The 20,527-nt window shown below is 40.3% G+C and overlaps 3 protein-coding genes across 4 annotated transcripts; all 3 read right to left on the bottom strand.

The window, feature by feature from the left end:
- Nucleotides 1-210: 210 nt before the first annotated feature.
- On the bottom strand, nucleotides 211-5,356 carry dhrs7b (dehydrogenase/reductase (SDR family) member 7B). The gene is made up of 7 exons (XM_084926331.1): nucleotides 4,630-5,356; nucleotides 3,963-4,137; nucleotides 2,509-2,627; nucleotides 2,172-2,382; nucleotides 1,905-1,997; nucleotides 1,656-1,808; nucleotides 211-1,237 (listed from the first exon to the last, which is right to left on the bottom strand). The coding sequence occupies exons 2-7, from the start codon at nucleotides 4,114-4,116 to the stop codon at nucleotides 1,032-1,034; spliced, it is 936 nt and encodes a 311-aa protein (XP_084782457.1). The 5' UTR covers nucleotides 4,117-4,137; nucleotides 4,630-5,356; the 3' UTR covers nucleotides 211-1,031.
- A 4,812-nt stretch (nucleotides 5,357-10,168) lies between these two features.
- tmem11 (transmembrane protein 11) lies at nucleotides 10,169-13,780 on the bottom strand. 2 transcript variants are annotated; one of them, XM_084926332.1, is made up of 2 exons: nucleotides 13,692-13,780; nucleotides 10,169-11,230 (listed from the first exon to the last, which is right to left on the bottom strand). In XM_084926332.1, the coding sequence occupies exon 2, from the start codon at nucleotides 11,221-11,223 to the stop codon at nucleotides 10,714-10,716; it is 510 nt and encodes a 169-aa protein (XP_084782458.1). In that variant the 5' UTR covers nucleotides 11,224-11,230; nucleotides 13,692-13,780; the 3' UTR covers nucleotides 10,169-10,713. The 2 variants fall into 2 exon arrangements, with proteins under 2 accessions (XP_084782458.1, XP_084782459.1); XM_084926333.1 differs by lacking the exon at nucleotides 13,692-13,780 and adding an exon at nucleotides 13,214-13,275.
- Nucleotides 13,781-14,855: 1,075 nt separating this feature from the next.
- natd1 (protein NATD1) lies at nucleotides 14,856-18,556 on the bottom strand. Its single transcript, XM_084926328.1, has 3 exons — nucleotides 18,262-18,556; nucleotides 17,152-17,270; nucleotides 14,856-16,537 (listed from the first exon to the last, which is right to left on the bottom strand). The coding sequence occupies exons 1-3, from the start codon at nucleotides 18,359-18,361 to the stop codon at nucleotides 16,421-16,423; spliced, it is 336 nt and encodes a 111-aa protein (XP_084782454.1). The 5' UTR covers nucleotides 18,362-18,556; the 3' UTR covers nucleotides 14,856-16,420.
- Nucleotides 18,557-20,527: the final 1,971 nt, after the last annotated feature.

Here is a 20,527-nt window from a genome sequence, read left to right as displayed (position 1 = left end):
TGGAAACGCTTGATCTTGTCACACTAGATGATTCTTAATAAGGAATCCTATTGAAGGATGTATTTGTACAAATGGAAATTCCAGTATTCACTGCGCTTTTGTAACATAATGTAAATCATTATTTGGACTATTTATTGTTAATATTTCTGAGACAAGTGTTTTTTCTGTTTTAATTTAAGGTGACATCCAAGAAAGGAGAAAAAAATACTGTTTTCAGTTTGTAAAAGGTGTTTTATTCTGTGCATAAAGATAGTTATAAAAACCTGCCTGTTTTCTTGTATTCACTGTGTTTGGGGGATACACAGCAGTTCATATGCAAGCTTGTACAAAGTTCGGTCTTTGGCCTTGGGCTTGTTTCTGACAGGTTTGTCAGCTTTTCCAGAGATGGATGAGTGGTTTATCCGCAGACTCCACACTGAATTCCTCACTGCTCACAATAAAAGTACAATCATGCTCCAATCCAGACGACACTTTAAAGTGACAAAGAATATTAGCCGGAAACAAAAACTCAACTGCACGTACGTGTGCTGAAGTGACTCATTTTCAGTGATGTGCTCTGCATACTGCATGGAAAATATGACCCAGAAACATGTCGGGTGCTGCACCATTTTTCAATGAGAAATTGTTGGCAAGCGTTGACTTTAAAACCACAGTAGATATTTTAAAGGAGAGTAGACATTCTGCCAAACATCAGACATGATCCCTCTACCACAGTTTGGTTTATTTAAGTTGTTCTGTTTGCATCAGGAGTCCCCGAGTTATGGAGTTCACAAATTAAACCATCTCTTCTCACCAGCCTGCAAAATGTGATACTGCAGGCTTTTGCCAACAATTTTTTGTTGTTTATTTTGGGTGGGAAGGGTAAAAGTTTTTCAGACATGACAGACAATATCAACATGTAAATTAGACATTAAACAATGAATAGTACAAAAAAAACCCCACTCCAGATCTGTCCCAGATGTTATAAAACATCTCCCCATTTCCTCCAAAGTCTTACTTATTTCAGGTCCTAGACCTCACCAGCTCGAACATCACTCATCCTTAGGTTTTTGCTCCTTGCGAGAGCGCGAGGACATGAGCTTGAAGAAAAGTGCAGGCCAGAGTGTGCGGAGGTAGACGGCAGCGGTGGGCAGAGGGCCGGCCAAAACCACATCTTTACTTCGCTGACGAACAGCCTTTAGGACTTCCAACGCCACGTCCCTGGGGTCCCAGCCCGTAGCTGTAGTTCTGTCCAATACTGAGCGGTAGTTGCAAAGACAAGAGACATGTTGCATCATTGATACAAGAGAGTACAGATTACTTCAATTAATTCAAATTACTTTTATTTATATAGTACCAAATCACAACAGCAGTTGCCTCAAGGTGCTTTTTAATGTAAGGTAAGAAAGACCCTACAATAACTTATAAATTACTCTGGTTATGTTGCTTCTTACTTTTATTATTTAGTTATAAAAATCCATTTGGCTTGTAGTCTTTTCCTTATGTAGTCAAAAAAAATCAGTAAGAAAACACAAAATCCCAGCTGGCATCAAAGATCCACACACATTCCAACACCACCTTAACAACTCTGAGATTTATCACCTGTTACCAGCTGACTCTTAAAAATGCTGCTTTTGCTACTGGTACTCTTTTGTTCCATCCTCTCACTGCCTCACCTCCATACTTGGATCCATCTCCTGTGACAGCGTTGACCGACAGGTTGGTTCGGATGTACCCGGGGCTGATCACAGTCACTGGGATCCCGTAGCGCTCGATCTCTGCCCGCAAGCAGTCGAAGTAGGCCTGGGTGGCGTGCTTGGAGGCAGCATCTGACCAGCATGAGACAAATCAGAGTCTTGCTTTAGTTACCCTCCTCCTGCTGGCAAACTCATGTTGTTTGTTTGCATTAATCAAAGACGACTTACAGGCTGACCGGTAAGGAATGGCTATCTTCCCCTGGACGCTGCTAATCACTACAATATGGCCGCTGCGCCGGCGAACCATGGAAGGCAGGAGAGCTGTGGAGAGAGGAAAGAAATGAAAGAGAAAGAGCTGACTCATAGTCATGATAATCTTCACCTAAATCTCTACATAAATGACTTATTAACTTCACATTTAGCTTGGCTCTTTCAACCACAAGCCAAAATAAATGAAAACATCCCGTACGCTGAAACCAACAAGATTACACAAACCTTGTGTAAGAGCAACGGGCCCAAAGTAATTTGTCTCCATAACATCCCGCTGAACTGAAATGTGAGTCTCTAGTATATTGCCACGGTAACTGATTCCAGCATTATTAATGAGGATGTCCACTTGTCCGTAACATTTCAGGATCTCTTCTGCAGCTCTCTCCACCGTGTCCGTTTTAGCCAGGTCGAAGACAACAGTACAGGGAGTGTGAGTCTGGTGGATAACCAAAGCGAAACAAAACACTAATAGCGACTCTTTACATATGGATCCTTAGAGGGTAAGCTATAGTTCAGACAGATCAGACTTTATTGTGTTACTCCTTTGTGTGTATATACATACCGGTTTCTGTGTGTTTGCTGAACTCGCTGTTAGCTCTTGGACCACCTGCTGCAGGCGAGCTGCGTCACGTCCACACAGCACAAGCCGTGCACCTGCAGCGTGGAAGACCCGTGCACACTCTACAATGCAGAATTCTTGTTGTAGATTACTGAGCATAAAACAGGGGTGGGTGCAGAGAGCCACACCAGTAAGCTGAACTCAAATCTGCTCAGTATCTCTTTAATTCTTACCAGGAGCACTTTATAAAACTGAAATAAGCATAGAAGAAAACTGCTAACATTTTTATCATGATATAATAAACATTCCCCAAAACAATTGTGCACAAAATGTCCATATTTTTGCAAAATTTAAAAGACTTAACTTTATTATAAAATAAGTGCTATTGCTATTTTTAATTATTTTTTCTTGCTCAGCTACAGAAATCTAGTCCGTCTTGAGTTTCCACAAGTGCATCCAGTGAATCAACAGTGCAACAAACTGAAGTTAACGGTTTTAGTTACAACACCAACAGCATGGTTCACTGACTTGCACAACACCTTCTGCTGTACGATTCAGCGAAAAAAACATCAATTTCACTTCTGGCTTCATTTCAGTCACTTTATCTTGCATCTGCTTTAAAAGTCCCACATTTTTCCCCTGTCAGATTTTGACAGGTGTAAGTTGTTTGCAAACAAACAAACTTTGGTAGTCCCTTTTACTGAGCCTGGGCTGGGTCATCACAACTGTCATCCACAGCCACCAAGCACTCTTTGATAAACTCCTCAGAGGATGGCTTGTTTGAAATCACAAAGCTGGTCTTGCCTGCTCCATCCCCGGATGTGTGAAGCTTAGTGAAAAGTCCTGTTGCTTTTCGCAGATTTGCAATCTGCTCTCCACAAACTAAACACATGGCTTTACATCTGACTTCAGTAATTAAATATTTAGAAGTCTACGTCCTGTTAAAAACTCTACACTCCGCATCAATCTTTCCTGTTTTTAAAGGTCAGCTGACATCTTTCGGGGCTAGAAACTCTCAGAAACAAATGATCAGGCACACTTACAGAGGAGATGCATTCGCTCACAAACATGTGTTTGTAAAGTAAAAAAATAGCATTCATGTTCAAAATAGAAGTGACAAATTTGTAATGTGGTTTCCTACAAAAATTAGGAATCCACTCTCTGACCAGGAATTCATCAAAGAGTGTTTGGTGTCTGAAATGGGACAAAATGATTCATGTATACGTATATATGTTTAAATCCTAATTTCCCATTGACCGCACGCAGACCGGTCCGAGACAACCAACGGGCAGTACAATGTCCAGATCTGATAAAGAACTACAACTACATGTTGGCATCTGCACAACAACACTGAAGCATGAGATTGCACATTATCTAAATAAAATCCTACTAGCACTAAATCAGTATGGTTTAAAGAGTTTGCACATGTAAGCTGAAATGAATGAATGGAGGCTGACCTTTCCCGAGTCCAGAGCTGGCCCCAGTTATGACCACTACAGCACCTTGGACTGAAGCCCCTTTTCTGAGACGTACAAGTATCCGGTACAACAATACGACTCCCAAACCGGTTAAAACCACCGGTAGCATTCCTCCTCCCATCACACGCTCCATTACTTGGCAATCACCAGCTACCTGCAGGTAAAAAAATAAACAGTAAATACCTTATAAGAAATTACTTACTGTACCTTTAAAGTCCATCTGAATGCAACTACCAGCATGACAACAATAAACACACATACAGCCAAAAAGTGGGAAAATTAAATGGTATTTCATTGTAATAAGAACAGTAGGAGTTATGGATCTTCCTTTATCTTCTTAACCACTTAAGCCCCACCTACTAGCAACAACCAATAACTTGATATCACCAGACTTCGGACAACCTTATTAAGCAAATGTTAACTAAATACATGCATCACTTAGCACATTAATATTCGCATGGTTAAAAAGTACAGTTCAGTATGCCAGGTGAACACCTTGCACATGCACACACTGGGTTTAGCACTAGCTTGTTCTGCGCAGGCAGTGTCAAAATAACGGCTACTGAGGCTAAAGCTAACAACAGCTAGCATCTCTAGCAAATACTACCAAGTGTTGGTTTGTAGTTCCGTTTTTTACAGGTCTCACCTGAGCTGTCCTGCTGAGCAGAGCAGCAGTAATGTGTCAATGTGTCTCCTCTTCTTTTAGCGGATCTTCTTCCTTCGGTTTTTGTCTTTATTGACGGTTAGAAAAACAGCTTTTGGTCACTTTAGCGCCACCGTCTGATCTGGAGTGTGCACTTAACAAAATGCGCTCTTTCAAATGATTAACAAAAAAGGAAATAAGCTATTATTTCTCGTAAAACTCATAATTTGATAATTTGCTATATTAATGCTTTACATTTATATTTAGAGGTCTTTTTAAACCACTAGTGCCTATTTAATCAGCTGCTATCTTCTTCATTGCTACATGATCATTAGAAGTGTCCTCTACATCTCATTTCAGTTTTTCTTTTTAATTATTTAAAAATTCTTAGTTTTAGTTTGCTTTATTTTTATTATTTATTACAAATTGTAGGGTATTTGTCAGGGTCATATTCTTCAGAAGTTCAGAATGGAAATTGCATTACAAACACAGGAAGTTGACTCAGAGTCATGCAGACATCCTGAGTGTGAATAAATACAGCTGAGGTCAGAAGTTTTACAGGGACTCACCATGGAATTTAATTTCATGATCTCTTTGAATTGTCCTGGGTGAAATGATCGTACAGCATACATTTTTAATTTCTTTAAAATAAACAAAAATTAGGTAAACAAGTTTGAATTGGTTTTGAACTTGCTCTAATCCAAGGTTACACAAGGTCAAACGTATGTACCTCTAAGGCTGTTGCAAGTTAAAATTTGTGCTTTATAAATATAATTATAAACGATTTTAATGTAACGTTTTTTTCAAGGGATGATTATACAGCGTACATCTTTAATGACTTTTAAAAAAAGACTTCTTTATTTTGGATTTTCTCTAATCCACACAGGGTCAAAAGTATATATAGGCCCAAATATATACATACACCCCCAGTAATATTTGGTTAAATGTCCTTTAGTAAGTTGCACTTCAACCAGATGCTTTTTGTAGCTATTGATGCTACCACCCTGGTTAACACTGTTACTAAGTTTTAAAGACTCAACATTACTGCCCTGAACTTACCTCTTGTCATTGTGGCCAAACAGGTCAATCTTTGTCTCGTCTGACCATAAAACTCTGATTTATAAATCAAATCAAGGTACGGTTTATCATCTCATGTGACTTCTGATGTAGATGTGAGTTCCGGCCACATTTGAGACCTATCCAACACATTTCCCAAGGATACCAAGAATACACCGTTGTGTGGATTGTGATCTGGACTTTCAGAATCAGAATAGTTTATTGATCCCTTGGGGCAATTGTGTAGAAAGCATTATTTTTGCAAGAATTAGTTTCCAGCCTGTGTGGTGTTGTAAACAGGGACTATAACTGTTTTGTTTTTTAAAATCATGTCTAATAGGATTCTTTTTTTGTTATAGTTGTTGATGCGTCTTTAATTAAATCTTTCCCTGCAGGTCTTCTATGGGTGGAGCCTCTAACCTGTTTGTGAGTCAGTTTTCAGTGTCGCTGTTTAAATCTTTTCCCGTGGGTGCTGGGTGAGCCCTCATGTAACCCCAATAAATGTAGAAAATCTTTGACTGAAAAACTGCTTCTTAACCTGTCTGCACCTTCAAGTGTGTTATCAGTTTATATTGTTACTAAACTTTTTTCCCTTTAGACTTGGCTCATTAGATCAGGTAGCGGATCATTAGGGGGTCCATTGGGGGGGGGGGGGGAGACAATCCCACAGGGCTTAAATCTGGGACTCTCCACCATTTGACCCTAGAACTGAAGACATTTCTCGGATGAGAGGTGAAACATCTTCAAGCAACTTAAAGAAGTCCAGATGCTTTTCTTTCCAAGCTCCTTTGACTACGATGACCTGATTGAGAACCTTCACAGACATCTTAAGTATGCAAACTGCTGTTGGAAGCCACTGGTACCAGTATCAGGTCAGCTGACAAATAATTAGCCTGCTCTGGTCACAAACCTGCAAACTAATGAGGTTGTCTCAGACCACTTGCCTGCTGTCTCCCCATTTCATTTCTAGCCCTTCCAACAAGTTATAGAAATTTAGGTTCAAACTAGCTGAGCAGGTTAAGGGCTATGATTTGGAAATGGTTGTTTTTCCAGACCCAAGAGCGAAAACACATCAAGGCTGAGTGTGAAAAGTCTGTATGAATAAAAACCTTGCTAACCGACTCTCCCTGACCTTCCAAGCATTTAGGTCTCAGTTGTCTGAGGCATTTTCATCCACTCTGTACAACACTTAAAAAACAAAACAAAAACAAAAAGAACACCACAATTTAGCAAAGCACCACCCTGACATTTGGAAAAACAAGCAATTTTAGGACAACTTCCTTAGGCACACCAGTGTAACTGCTCATTAACGCAAATATTTAATATCCAAAGACATGGCAGCAACTTTAGGGATGGAGACGTGCTCAAGACAACCTGTTGAAGTTCAAACTGAGCATCAGAATGGGGGAGAAAGGTGATTTACTTACTCTGAATGTGGCATAACTGTTGGTTCCAGATGGTCTGAGTATTTCAGAAACTGCTGATCTATGCAGATTATTCCACATAACCATCTCTAGGGTTTACAGAGAACAGTCTGAAAAGGAGAAATGGCTTGTTGTGGTCAGAGAATGGCCATTCTGATAGGAGGGCATCAGTAACTGAAATAACCACTTGTTACAACCAAGCTATGCAGAAGAGCATCTCTGACTACATGTTAAAACTTGAAGAAGATGCATTACAGCAGCAGACGACCACTCTGGACCGCTAAGAACAGAAAACTGAGGCTAAAGTTCACACAGGTCCAATAAACTGGACAACAGATTGGAGAAATGTTGATGCTATAAATCATGGATTAATCGTGCCCTATATTAACAATTCAGCCTGCTGGTGGTGGTGTAATGGTGTGAGGGTTATTTTTTTTGGACACACTTTGAGGTTTTCTTTGTACCAAGTGAGCATTATCTAAATGCCACAGCTTACCTGCTGTTGGGCATGTCCATCCCTTGAAGTTTTTTCATTTTCTGATGGCTGCTTCCAGCACGACTAACAGTTCATTTCACAAAGCTCAAATCAAATCATCTCAAACTGGTTTCTTAAACATGAGAATAAGTTATTTGTTCTCAAATGACCTCTTCAGTGACTAGATCTCAATCCAATAGAGCACATTTGAGATATGGTGGAGCAGGAGATTCTTTTGATGGAAGTGGAACCAACAAATATTCAGCAACTGTGTTATGTTATCAGATCAACATTAGAAACAAACTAAAGAAATTTATATTCTGAAAAGCTTCCAAATTTACTTTTTGTCTCCAGAAAATTTAAGAACAGACGTACATTATTATTAAACAGTTTAACATAAAATCTCCTTTAACAAACTGTCACTTAATATTTAACTGCCTTATGCAGTTACAACTTCTGCTTCACTTCATGTTATTTTTTTTTATTATAGGATAAATAGACAGATGGCAAATTTTTAAAAATAATGCACACAGCAAGCTACTTTATTAAGTGCCACTTATTAAGGTTTTGGGCCACCATGTGCCACCAGAGGAGCCTCAATCCACCTTATAGTTGAGTCTCAAGCTCTCTGAAACTCTACAGGTGGGAATACCTTTAAAGTTAATGTTTGCAACATTAACTGTTTCCAAAACAAAAAGTTCCATTATATGACTTTCTGGTGTGTCAGTTCTGTGTCCGTCCAAAATGTCACACACATTGTTGAAATGGGTTGAAAGGTGGTGACTGCAAAAGGAACAACATACGATCATTTCCATCCTCCTGACGTTATTTGGAAACTGGAAATCTTTCATCAGTAGGACAGTAGGGTGATCACTTACAAAAACTTTGTATTGATTTACAGTGATCGGTATTTCTAAGGAACCCAAACCGTGACAACACACATAAACTTGGCTTCGTTTTATCTGTTGACTCAAACAGTCTTAATTTTGTCTTTTAATTATTTAATGTAGACACTACTGGTCAAAAGTTTTAGAATACCCCAGTTCTTCTAGTTTATTAACTGAAATTCAAGCAGTTCAAGTCCACATGAATAGCTTGAAATGGTATAAAGGTAAATGGTGACCTGCCAGAGGTTCTGCAGCAATCAAAGTTGATCAAGACTTGAAAGTTGGTTCCTACAGGTGTCCCAACTTTTCTTGATTACTGACAACCTCCCGAGTCTACATAAAAGTAGTGTTGGAACACACTGTGGCATCATACACTTGTGAGCATTATTTAAACAGTATCGTATTAAAGAAAGTAACTTTTTGACCAGAAAAATGGTGAGGAAAAAGGCAATTAACAATAGAAGAGACAAACCATCATAACATAAAAGTGTAGGTTTTTCCTTCAGAGAAATTGTGAAGAAAGGCAATGTATCAGGGATTACAGTCTCTTTTACTATCAAAAGGCACTGAGGGAAACTGACAGGAAGAGGTCTGCAGAACCCAAAGCCACAACAAAATCAGAAGGCAAGATAGACTCAACAGCTAGAGTGATAGGTGGCTCACTGGACCACAGCTTAATAGTAAGCAAGTCTCAGTTTCAACTGTAAAAAGCAGACTTTGAGATACAGGATTGACAGGTCAAGTTGCAGCAAGGCAGCCATAGCTTTGACGTGAGAATAAGAAAAAAAAAAAAAAAGCCTTCCCTGGGCCATGAAACACCACCAATGGACCACTGAAGACTTTCAAAATTTGAAATCTTCCGTTCATCATTCAGGATTTTTGTATGCCATTGAGAAGGTGAAAAGAAGGTTCCTCAGTGTGTGACATCAAATGTCAAACATGGCAGAGGAAGTGTGATGTTCTGGGGCTGTTTTGTTGGATCCAGGGTGAATGACTAGTACAGATTGAGACTAGTACAGAACCAACAGCTACAACGAGATTCTGCATCAACATGCAGAATCTTGGTATGTACCAAGTTGGTCAGGGGTTCATCCAACAGCAAGATAATGACTCAAAACATACGTCCAAGGTATGGCAGACTTACCTTAGGAAAAAAAACAGAACAAGATGGTAAGCTTGGAAAAAAAAAAAAAATAGGGTTGCTGGTTTGTTTTATTTTAAGTTAACTGGTCAGAAGAATAAAAGGAAAGCAACACGTAAATGCCACACATTTGTGGGAAATTCTAAAACAGGGTTGGGAAGAATATTTGATTTCCATTGTAGAGGAAACTGCCACAAGCTGTTATATCTGCCAGAGGTGGATGCTTTGATGAATCAAAGGTTTAGGAAACATTTTGATTTATAAATGATTTCTGATATTTTCTTAAAAAAAATAAAATAAAACTTCAGTTGTTTATTTGTTTTCATTCAAGAGTACAATGACACATTATACTGCCTGAATTTCAATAAAAACAGGAAAAGGTGTTCTAAAATTTTTGACCAGTAGTGTACATAGTTAGTGTGCATGGGTTTTTGTTTAAAAAAATAAAATAAAAAAAAGATATTGATCCCCATTATTAATATGATAAGACCTTACTTGCACTCGTTCAAATCAAACATGAACAAGACACAATCTCAAAGAAGTTGGATCTACTTGCTCCTTCCCGGACATCGTGTTGAATCCATTTAATGTAAAAAGCAAAATAAAATACAGAAAAGTGAGTTTGAAATATCCTAATGTTTAATGAAATGGTGATGTACTGATCAGCAAGAAAGGGGTACAGTAAAACTACGAGGAAAATAGGGAAAGAACTTGGTACACAAAACATGTCTGTCCATTGTCATTCCAATACACCTCTGTCCGGAGGAACTGCTGCCATACCCTTGTGCGCTAGCTTGTTGTGTGTCAAGGATGGAGAAAGTGGGGGAGAGGGTGCGAGTGTACTACAGAGATAAGTGTGCAGTTGTTGTCACATAGAAGTAAAGGAAATGTAAAAGGGGAAAAAAAACAATTCCTTCTAGTTTTAACTATATCCCGCTGATCAAAGTTCAAAAAAGAGGCACCCACCACATGTGGAGCTGAATGCTGAACTTGATTGTGACTTCTTTTTCCTTACATAGGGGGTGGGTAGGTTCTGTTTTTTTTTTTTTTTGTTTCGGTTTTCCTTTTTTTTCTGTTGGTTCTTAAATCCTCTTCAGAGTGCACTCATACCACATAGAGTTCGTAGATCTTCTTGGCGCAATACGCCAGGGCAGCCAGTGCTATCGTATTATGGAGTCTCTTTCTGTGGATGTCATCCCTGCGTACCAATACCACGGGCGTTGAGGAGGTCAGTGTATGCAGGGGCAGCCGCGAGAGTTTTTGGCTGTCGTATTCCACCTGGTACTTGCAGCAGGGGTCAAACTGCCACGAAATCCCATAGAGGGCGGCACAGGCCACGCTGAGGGCGCCAGCGGGCAACGCCACATAGCGCAAGTACTCGACAGGCAGCGAAAGTGGCGTCAGGAGGCAAGCAGCACCTGACAACACGGCTGTCTTGTGCAGGCAGTTGCCAACAGTAATCCAACGGGCCGTCTCGTCTCCGATCCGCGTGGGCTCGATAACAATGTATTTATACTGGGCCTCCAGCGCCTGCTCCAGCTCATACTCAAACTGGTCCTGTGCATTCTCCCCATTGTAGATCTCGTGCACGATGTAGCAGTCTGACGCCGCCATCACACCCCTGTGCAGAAACACAGGAACAGGCAGGCAACAGTGAGTGTAAGAACAGATGACATTAAACACACTTTAATTAAGCAAAGACTGTATTTCCCCTTTTCCTGCCTGCTGAAATGTCCACTCTATCACCAGCTAACAAACATAAAAGGGAAGGATATTTCTCTAACCAATAACCAGAGGCTCATTCACCCACTTCTAACAGGTGGGTCGTATGATTGTTGGGTTTTTCTCTGTATCTATGAAGAACCTTGAGGCGACTTTTGTTGTGATTTGGCGCTATATAAATAAAACTGAATTGAATTAACACCGTTTTAAGTCGATAACAGGAGTGTAAGCGTGGTCATGTCTATACAGCCCGCAACTGTTCTGAGTGGTCCATCAAGTATGGTTGATTCATTCAGTGCTTTTCCAGCTCAGTAACTGAATGCATTTTTGCAGGACTAATAATCAGAAGCCTCAATATAAGCACACACAGGTGGCAGGCAAATTCCTGGAGGGCGATTGCTGAGAGAACATACAGAAAAAAACCTTTCGGGACCAATATAATTGCCTTTGAAATCAACTGACCACAGCAAAGGAGGAAAAGAAATCTCAGAACGTTATTTGTTTCTATCATGGCTGCCTTTGCATCTAAAACTCCAGGACACAACTGCACAGGTGTTGGCAACAGCGTTGGCCACCTACATAGGAAACATTGTAAGCTTTACAAAGATTCACTGCAGAACTCTAAATCGGATGTTGGAGTAAGAATGAGAGCGAGACCATGTGGCTAAAAGCAGTCTTATGTGTGGTTACGCTTTTCGAAATTCCACGCAGACAACACAAAATTCACAGACAGCCATGGGAACACCTTTAATCCAGTGACATACAACATATATCTATCTGACAGCTGAAAACTGGATTCAGCAGACCTGCAGCTAACTTTAGCACATTTGTACCCAACGCATAAGATGTTGAATGCTATTATCTTTTTCTAGTAATTAATTAGACAGCTGGACAAACTGTTGTCAGAGAAACCGTACTTTTATTCACCGTTTTGGTTGATGTTTTAGTCGGGACTTTTACACTGACGGCACTAAAGTTTCACCACGTTAAACTGACTAATCCTATGACAGTGAGATTAGGTGAGGTGTGCAAAATGTTGTGAATAAATAACAAAATGTTTCAATCAAAAGTGTGGACATTTTGTGTACGTGAAAGTGTTGAATTTATGATTTCAAAAGAAGTTAAAGACCAAAAACCCACCACCCAACCGTTGTAATTAGGGATCATAACATCATAATGGTGTCCCAACAGCACACAGATCTTAACATGTGTATGACCACATTTAAAAACATAAGACTTGGGGAAGCTGCTTTCCATAAAGTCCCAATTAACCAATGCTGAAAGTACCAAATGGTCACAATATAAGGCCTTCTTTTAGAACAACAAACAAACATTAAAACACTAAACATTATGCTTCTCACACCAGAGGTGTGAAGTTTTATGACATATTAAGATACTAGGGAAAATCGACTGAGCCTCACGGAGCAAGGGGAAAGTTGTACTTCAGTTAGGTGCAATAGAAAACTCGCTTGACTGGCAGAAAGTTGGAGGACCGGCCAGCTAAGTTACTGAGCGAGCAGGTCGACAAACGAGGCGGTCAACACTCCGAGCCGAGCCAATACCGTGAGGCACATCGACAGTCACATACAGCACTGCCGTTTGCCCCAACGAGCGGCAAAACCAAACTTTTCCCAGTCAATCACTTGCTGTGAAATAATCAAAACATCACATGAGCTGCTCGTTAGCGACAGCTAGCCGTGTGCGTTAGCCCGCTAACATGAGCTAACCCTGGGTTAAAAAAAATCCAGACTTCTCCCGTTGACATTTTACTCTGAATCCCAAACGGGAAGCACATTCGGAACCTGACAAGTAGTGTCATCGACCAAACGATACTTCATATTAAAACACGTTCTTTTAATGGCCAAGATGTGGAGTAACTGACCTCTCCCTGCTTACTGGGACACCGCGCCTCCTTCCCAGCGACGCCATGTTGGAGATACAACTGTGATTGCGGTTGACGTAAGACAGCGCCCAGTATTCTGGGTATTGTAGTGTGTAAAAAAAAAAAAAATACAGTTTCTGTTCGACTCACCAGTTGAACTCGACTGCGGACTACTATTCCCATGATGCTGTTCGGACAGAGTACCTGCCTTTACGTATTTTATAATGGTACATAGAAGTTGGGGAGGTCAGAACACATTCTGAAAAGATTTAACAAACTGAATGAAGGTATGTTTATTTAAATTTGGCGAGCCATGAAGTTAGCACAGCAAAACTAAGCAGCAAAAATACCGGCTCCATTTAAACCCATAATAATCCAAACAGACTACATGCATAGTCAGGTCTGTTATAATATATGACACATTGTTCCGTCATCTCGTTTTGTAATAGGATTTATGTGGAGACCTTTGGGTACTCACCCATAATGTGTCCTCGCGTGCTCTGGCTGTGTTCGTGCGCGCTGCCTGTCCGCGTGCTGTAACCTGACGCGCGCTGGCTGTCACAAGTATAATGGCTACGTTCAGGAATGTGAGATGGTTAGGAACAAATGCTGTGCCAGCACGAATCACATCAACCAAGTCTATTGACAGCTGTGGCTTTCCAATGATATTTAAGCCTGGTAATTTTAAGAATTTAGTGAGGAATTGTCTATTCCGATAAGGACTGTAGGCTATTTAAAGGTGCATTTTTATTTTATTTTATTTTATTTTTTAGCTTAAAACACATGTAGACATGTTAAATAAATTAATGGATTTATCAATTTAAAAGAAGTCAAGAGAAAGAAAGTAGTTCCAGCCACACAGTTTGAGTTATTAGCAAGTACCATGCTTTTTCAGTGTACCAATTACCCTTTTTGAATATATTTTTTAAATTAAATGTATTAGGTCAGTGACACCAACACCACCAGGAATAAACCATCAACTTGAAGCTGTGAAACAGGACTTCTCAAACCAGTGGATATGTCTGTCTTTTACACAGTCCACGAGTTTTAACTTGTTAGCAATGGAGAGCATTTATATCTAATAACTTCAATTTGCCACTGGATGGCGCCAATACATACATATATACGTACAGATATTTGTCATCAGTAATCTAGAACATGAATCTACTCCATCACTAGCTGTGACGTGTGGGACTGATAAATATATTCAGTGGAGGGTAAAAATTCCCATCTTTTCTTTAATTTTAAGTCTTACACTATTACTTTTACACTGTTCATCTACATGTTAGAAGATCAAGTATTTAAAAAAATACAGCAGTCCTCATTCTGTATTTTGAAACTATTCTGCTGCCTCGGTTTTCTACATTTACTCTAATTGAATAATAAGCGAAAGCCCATACCATTAACGCTCTGGTTTGCCAGTGTAAAAATAGTTTAGCTTAAGTATTGAAGGAGTTTGCATGCTGAAACTATTAACAGCACAAGACGAACTGCATTGTAGATAATTATTATCAGTGTATGACCACCGTAGTGATGACTGCACAGTGGTTATAAAAAGTATATTGTACATGATCACATGTTTTCTCCATAAATAATCACAAATGTTCCTCTGCTCCTGCCAACGTACATAAAGCATTAGTCATCTGATGTGTATTTGATTTATTTATGCATTTATTGACAGCAAGTACAGAAAAAAAGTCCAAATCACAAAACAGTGTAATACGGATTGGATTTTGATGCCTCTGTGAGAGCCACTCACTCAAATGAAACATTTGCTTCCTTCCAAGGAAAAACACAAATTTAGACAAAACACATACACAGAATGAAATAATACCTCGAATACCTTGGCCTATCCTTAGGTGTGTTGCACCCAAAGGCGAAGTTTAACAAAAGGGAAATTCCTGCAATTAACTCAAGGTGAGCTCAGCAGAAAGAATCTGCACTGTCCTGCCAGAGTGTGCTGAGTTACCTGAGGTATCTTTTTCTCCTCAACACTTAAGATTGTCAACAGCAAAACCTCCTGAAGAGTACAAAAAAAACAAGGGGGGGGGGGGATATTTTACTTTTTAACAGAGATCTTTATCATTTTGATATCAGCTGGGCAGAGAAGCCTTGTGGGCAAGAGGAAATATGGATCAAATAACATAATAGCCACAGCCACCCAGTGCAATTCCTCAATGACAGGACAATGGGCCGTCTGACACCACATAAATGTGAATGCCCTGAAAAGAACAGTGCTGTTTTTGTTGCTGGTTCGAACAGAGACATCTGTACATACACACACTGATGTGTCACACCACACCAGGACCCCGTTTATCAGCTGTGTCTGTAACATTTAATGTACGATGGAAACAGCAAAAGTTATCTTGAGGCTCAGTCAGACATCGTCACTGTTTTCTACACCTTTGATCGCTTGGTGAATTGATATATGACTGGAATAACTTCATTTTTGTTATGTGGAGGAGGAATGAAAGTAGATGGAGTGATGTTTAAAACAAGGCTCTCTGAGGAGGAATATTGGTAAAATTCAGATTCGGCTTTCCCACTTTGTCACTTACAAAACAAATTTATATTTGTGTTGTTGTTTTTAAGCCTTTTTGCATACACAACCTTCTACACTAGCATATCAGTTCTAAGAAACAGAATTTCTAAAAACTTGAGAAGAAGGGGTTAAATTGGATTATTTGCAAAGAATAAGAAAAAAAATGAAAAAGAGAGGTTGCAATTTACATAACACAAAAAAGACACGAGTATTTGAGCATCAGTGGAGTCATCAAAGACAAAAACATCAGGGGTGGTCACCTGGTAGTGCTGCTCATGACCAGTGAGTCCAGTTGAGGACAGAAATCTGCAACACACTGTAACATTTGACTCAAATCTGCTCTGTCAGTGTTGGGTCCTGGAAGTTTCTGTCTGAGGTAACAGGCTTCACCTTTGGTTGCTTTGTTTGTACAAGTCGTGATAGGCTGATTCCCCTCCTGCCTGTGGCGAGTGTGTATCCTCATGTTTATCAGTCGATCAAACGGTCAACTCACAGGCATCTACGGTCCGAGATTCAGCTATTTCTCTGGATTCAGTCACTGTTGTGTTTAACCATGCCTAGAAGATCCTTTGTCACGTGTTCTCCTGTAACTCCAAAGCATGCCGCCACGCAGTATTTCTCTCCTTGGAGTCCATTTTGCCACCTTCCTTCGCTGCCATGCAGGATCATTGATAAATATGTTCAAAGTATTGAGGCTGAGGATTCTCTTTCACGTATTTCTGAATGTACCAGCAGGTCAGGTGAGCTTTCAGGTCCTCTTCCACCACAAAATCCATGGCTGCCTGCAATGACATGGTGCATAACAGCTCACATCAAAATCATCTGGCTTTTCCTAGGACAACAATTTAAGTGGAAACATATTCGATTCTCACTGTACCAGCTTCATATACCGGCCACTTTGTATGGTACACTTTTTTAGCTGCTCATAAATGCAAATATCTAATCAGCTAATCACATGAACTTAGATAACCAGTAATTAAAACTCAAGTATGACCGTCTCTGAATTAAGACCATGTCAAACCTTGAAGGAGAAGTGCTACAGCAGCAGAAGACCCCACTACGTGCCACTCCTATCAGATAAGAACAGGAAACTGACGCTACTATTTGCACAGGCTCACAAAATTGGACAACAGAAGATTAGTAAAACATTGATGGTCTGATGAGACTCTTAAGCTCTGATGTGACATTCAGAAGGTAGGGTCAGAATTTAGTGTAAACAATATGAAAGGATGGCTCCACCCTGCTTTACGTCAACAATTCAGCCTGATGGTGGTTTAATGGTGTGGAGGATATTTTCTCGGCACACTTTTGGCACCTTAATACCAACTGAGCATTGCCAGAGCCTACCTAAGCATTGTTTCGTGAACAAACGCAAAATCTGGGTTTAAAAAATTACTTTGGCAAGGTGTTTGGCGATTCCTCTCCCTCTGTAAGCATCTGGAACTTCGGTGTGCTGCAGGTCCACCGTCTTTTTCCCAACATACTCGTACAGAAGAACCGCACGATCATGGGATCCTAAGAGCAAACACAAATATTACCTCTGGCAGAGGTTGGTCTTCACCTCAACTATTGCTAGGATTTACTAATTATCGGAAAAAACATGACCCGACCCCCCCCCCCCCCCCCCCCCCCCCCAAAACAAACAAACAAAGAACAGAAACCGCAGAAGCCTGCCACCCTGCTTGTGCACACTACAAGTTTCATCCCACAATTACTTCAACATTTCAGCATTTTAAAGCTGACTCTAAGCGCCCCAGTTACATTATTAAGGTGTGGTAGCAGATTTTAATTTGCATGTAGCGCTGCAACATGGCTGCTGAGAAAGACGAGGCACGAGTGGCCAGGTGCAGGCATGCCCTTGTGGAGGAAGGGTCGTGTTGCTGGGTGAAGAAAAGATAAAGATCTCCATTCAGCACAACAATGGCATTCACCATTTTCCTCTTAACAGCTGACCCACAACTGACCAGGACAAATACGACTACTGACACACTTAAAACAGTAATATTAGTGTGTCGTAAAGGATTAATATATATAAAACGAAGAAGACTGTGTAAAACTTTAAAATGTGTTTAAAGCACTTGAACTAAACGCTTGAAAGGAAGTAGCACAGCACATTTGGAGGCCTGGCAGATAAAATCGTTACTCTGGAAAGCTGAAATGGTGTTTGAATCTTAATATAACCGTAGGGGAAGGTATTTTGCTACAAATGAGTTTTACTTGGAAGATTAATACTGGAATTTGTGTATTTAGGATTGTGTGCTTTTCAAATTTGAATAGTTGGTTTGAGGTCTGGAGGCCAAATACTTTGGTCTTGCCTAAAAGAAAGAAAAGTAAAGCACCGGTAATGGTGGTAAAGTCAGAAGACAGGCTCCGTCTATATGTGAGCAGCCATCTGTGTCTGAAATGGCAGCTGTAGGTATCAATAAAGGAGCGACGACGACGTTAGCAAGAGCGAAAGCTAACACTAGCATCAGCTGGCACGCTAATGTTTACATGTTGAACTCACCATTCAGCCTTATGACAAACTGCCGACGTTTCTTATCGTGTTCCACCCGGATTGGAGAGTTGTTTGCATCAAAGGCATTAGTCTGTGCCGCCTGTGCCATAGTAGCGCCGTTAAAAAGTCACAACAATGACTGCTACGCTACCCTACGGGATTGCTAACCAGAAATGGCTACAAAAGCAAAACACTTCATCCAACGAAATCAGCTGTGAGGTCACGTGACGCGCGGCCAATCGCAAGCGTCGTCTTTAGAGAGGCGAAAACAGAGCGGCTTTGTAAGATAACTCCCCTCGAGATCATAAACTCTAAACGCCTGCTGAGAAACGATAAAACCAACTGTCTGACTCCGAACGCAAACGTTTCACATGCTGCATTCACGTGACGTTGGATCATAAACAATTATGTCCGTTAAAGACCTGTTAAAGTGGGTCTTATAAAAGGAACTTGCTGCTTACACGGGTTTTTTTTGTACCTTTTCTGCTCATTTTGTATTTTTTTACAATCCCTGTGAATTATTATATCTTTGCTACTTTATTTCTTTATTATTATTTTAAAATAAAGTTTAAGAGAATTGAAATGTAAGTTTTGTTGTTTAATTCTGGTAGGAATAGGTATAGTATAAAGTCTCTAAATACAATTGCTATAAAATATATTGATTTGTTCATCCGTCAATTTAAACTGATAAATGATCGGCCCTGTCCCTAACATCTTCATCTGTCACACCAGCCCTCTGCATGTCCTCATTCATGGATGAGGTCTCTGAGGTATTTTCTTTTCCTCCTGCCTGTTAGCCCCATTTTGCACTATCCCTCCTCTGCACATGTCCAAAACAGCTCAGCCTTGCCTCTCTAGCTTTGTGTCCAAACCACTCGGCCTGAGCTGTCTCTCTCATATACTCATTTCTAATCCTGTTCATCTTGTCCCTCCGAGTCAGTGCCAACATCTCTAAACCACACATCATAGCTACACTAATACCTTAAATCACCCCTGACACTTGTCTTCACCTACTCCACCTTGGCTTGCACTCTCTTCTTCACCTTTCTTATGCACTGTCTATTGCTTTGGATGCCTGGTCACAGGTATTTAAGCTCATCCACCTTCACCACCTCTGCTCCCTCCAGCTTCACTATTACACCTGTCTATACACCTGTCTATACACCTGTCTACACACGCATTCTGTCTTGCTTCTACTGACTTTCATTTCTCTTCTCTCCAGTGCAGAGAAAACAGGTTTGTAAAAGTGTGTCAGAATTGCATATTCAATATCATATATATATATATATATATATATATATATATATATATCTCCGAGGATCTCACCTGGACGACCAACTGCTCCAAGCTGGTCAAGAAGGCTCACCAGCGCCTCTTCTTCTTGAGGACTCTGAGGAAGAACCACCTGTCCTCAGACATCCTGGTGAACTTCTATCGTTGCACCATCGAGAGCATCCTGACCAACTGTATAACAGTCTGGCACGGGAACTGCTCTGCCTCGGACCGGAAGGCGTTGCAGAGGGTCGTGAAAACTGCCCAGCGCATCGCCGGAGCACCACTTCCTGCCATAAAAGACATCTACAGGAAGCGGTGTCTGAAAAGGGCTGGGAAAATCATCAGAGACCCCAGTCACCCATCACATGGACTCTTCACCCTCCTGCCCTCTGGGAGGCGCTACAGGAGCCTCCGGACTAAGACCACCAGGTACCGGAACAGCTTCTTCCCCACAGCTGTCAGACTCCTGAACTCTGCCTCCTGACATCTGACCCACGTTAACACATGGACTGGACATACACACACCCACAATGGACAACTGTACCCTCAAACACACAATAATAACATGGACTGAACCACCACTCACAACCACTAGCACTTTATATAGATACTGTAGAAATTATCCACATATCTAATTTATCTTAACTGCACTACTGTATAGCTCTGTAAATAATCATTCTGTACATACGATAATTTTTAACCCTACAACTGTTTACAACTTGCATAGTTCCCATTTCTGTATAACTGTATATCTCAGATTTCTGTAAAGTTATTTATTTCATATTCTGTATAGTTTTTCATATTTATATCCTGTTCATAGCCTGTACATAGCTTGTACTCACTACAGCCTGTACATACCTATAGTTATAGAATATTCACAACATACTTCATACAGTGTACATTATAACATACCATAATAGACCCATTTCTGTAATATACTTACATATCTATATTATTGCTAATATATATTGTAATATATCTATATCACTAAAGCACTTCT

The sequence above is a fragment of the Perissodus microlepis genome, chromosome 4 (genome assembly GCF_051167445.1).
Source record: "Perissodus microlepis isolate ML-2025 ecotype Zambia chromosome 4, ASM5116744v1, whole genome shotgun sequence".
Lineage (NCBI taxonomy): Eukaryota > Metazoa > Chordata > Actinopteri > Cichliformes > Cichlidae > Perissodus > Perissodus microlepis.
The sequence above is the reverse complement of the archived record's forward strand: the minus strand, read 5'-3'. Positions and strand labels throughout refer to the sequence as shown.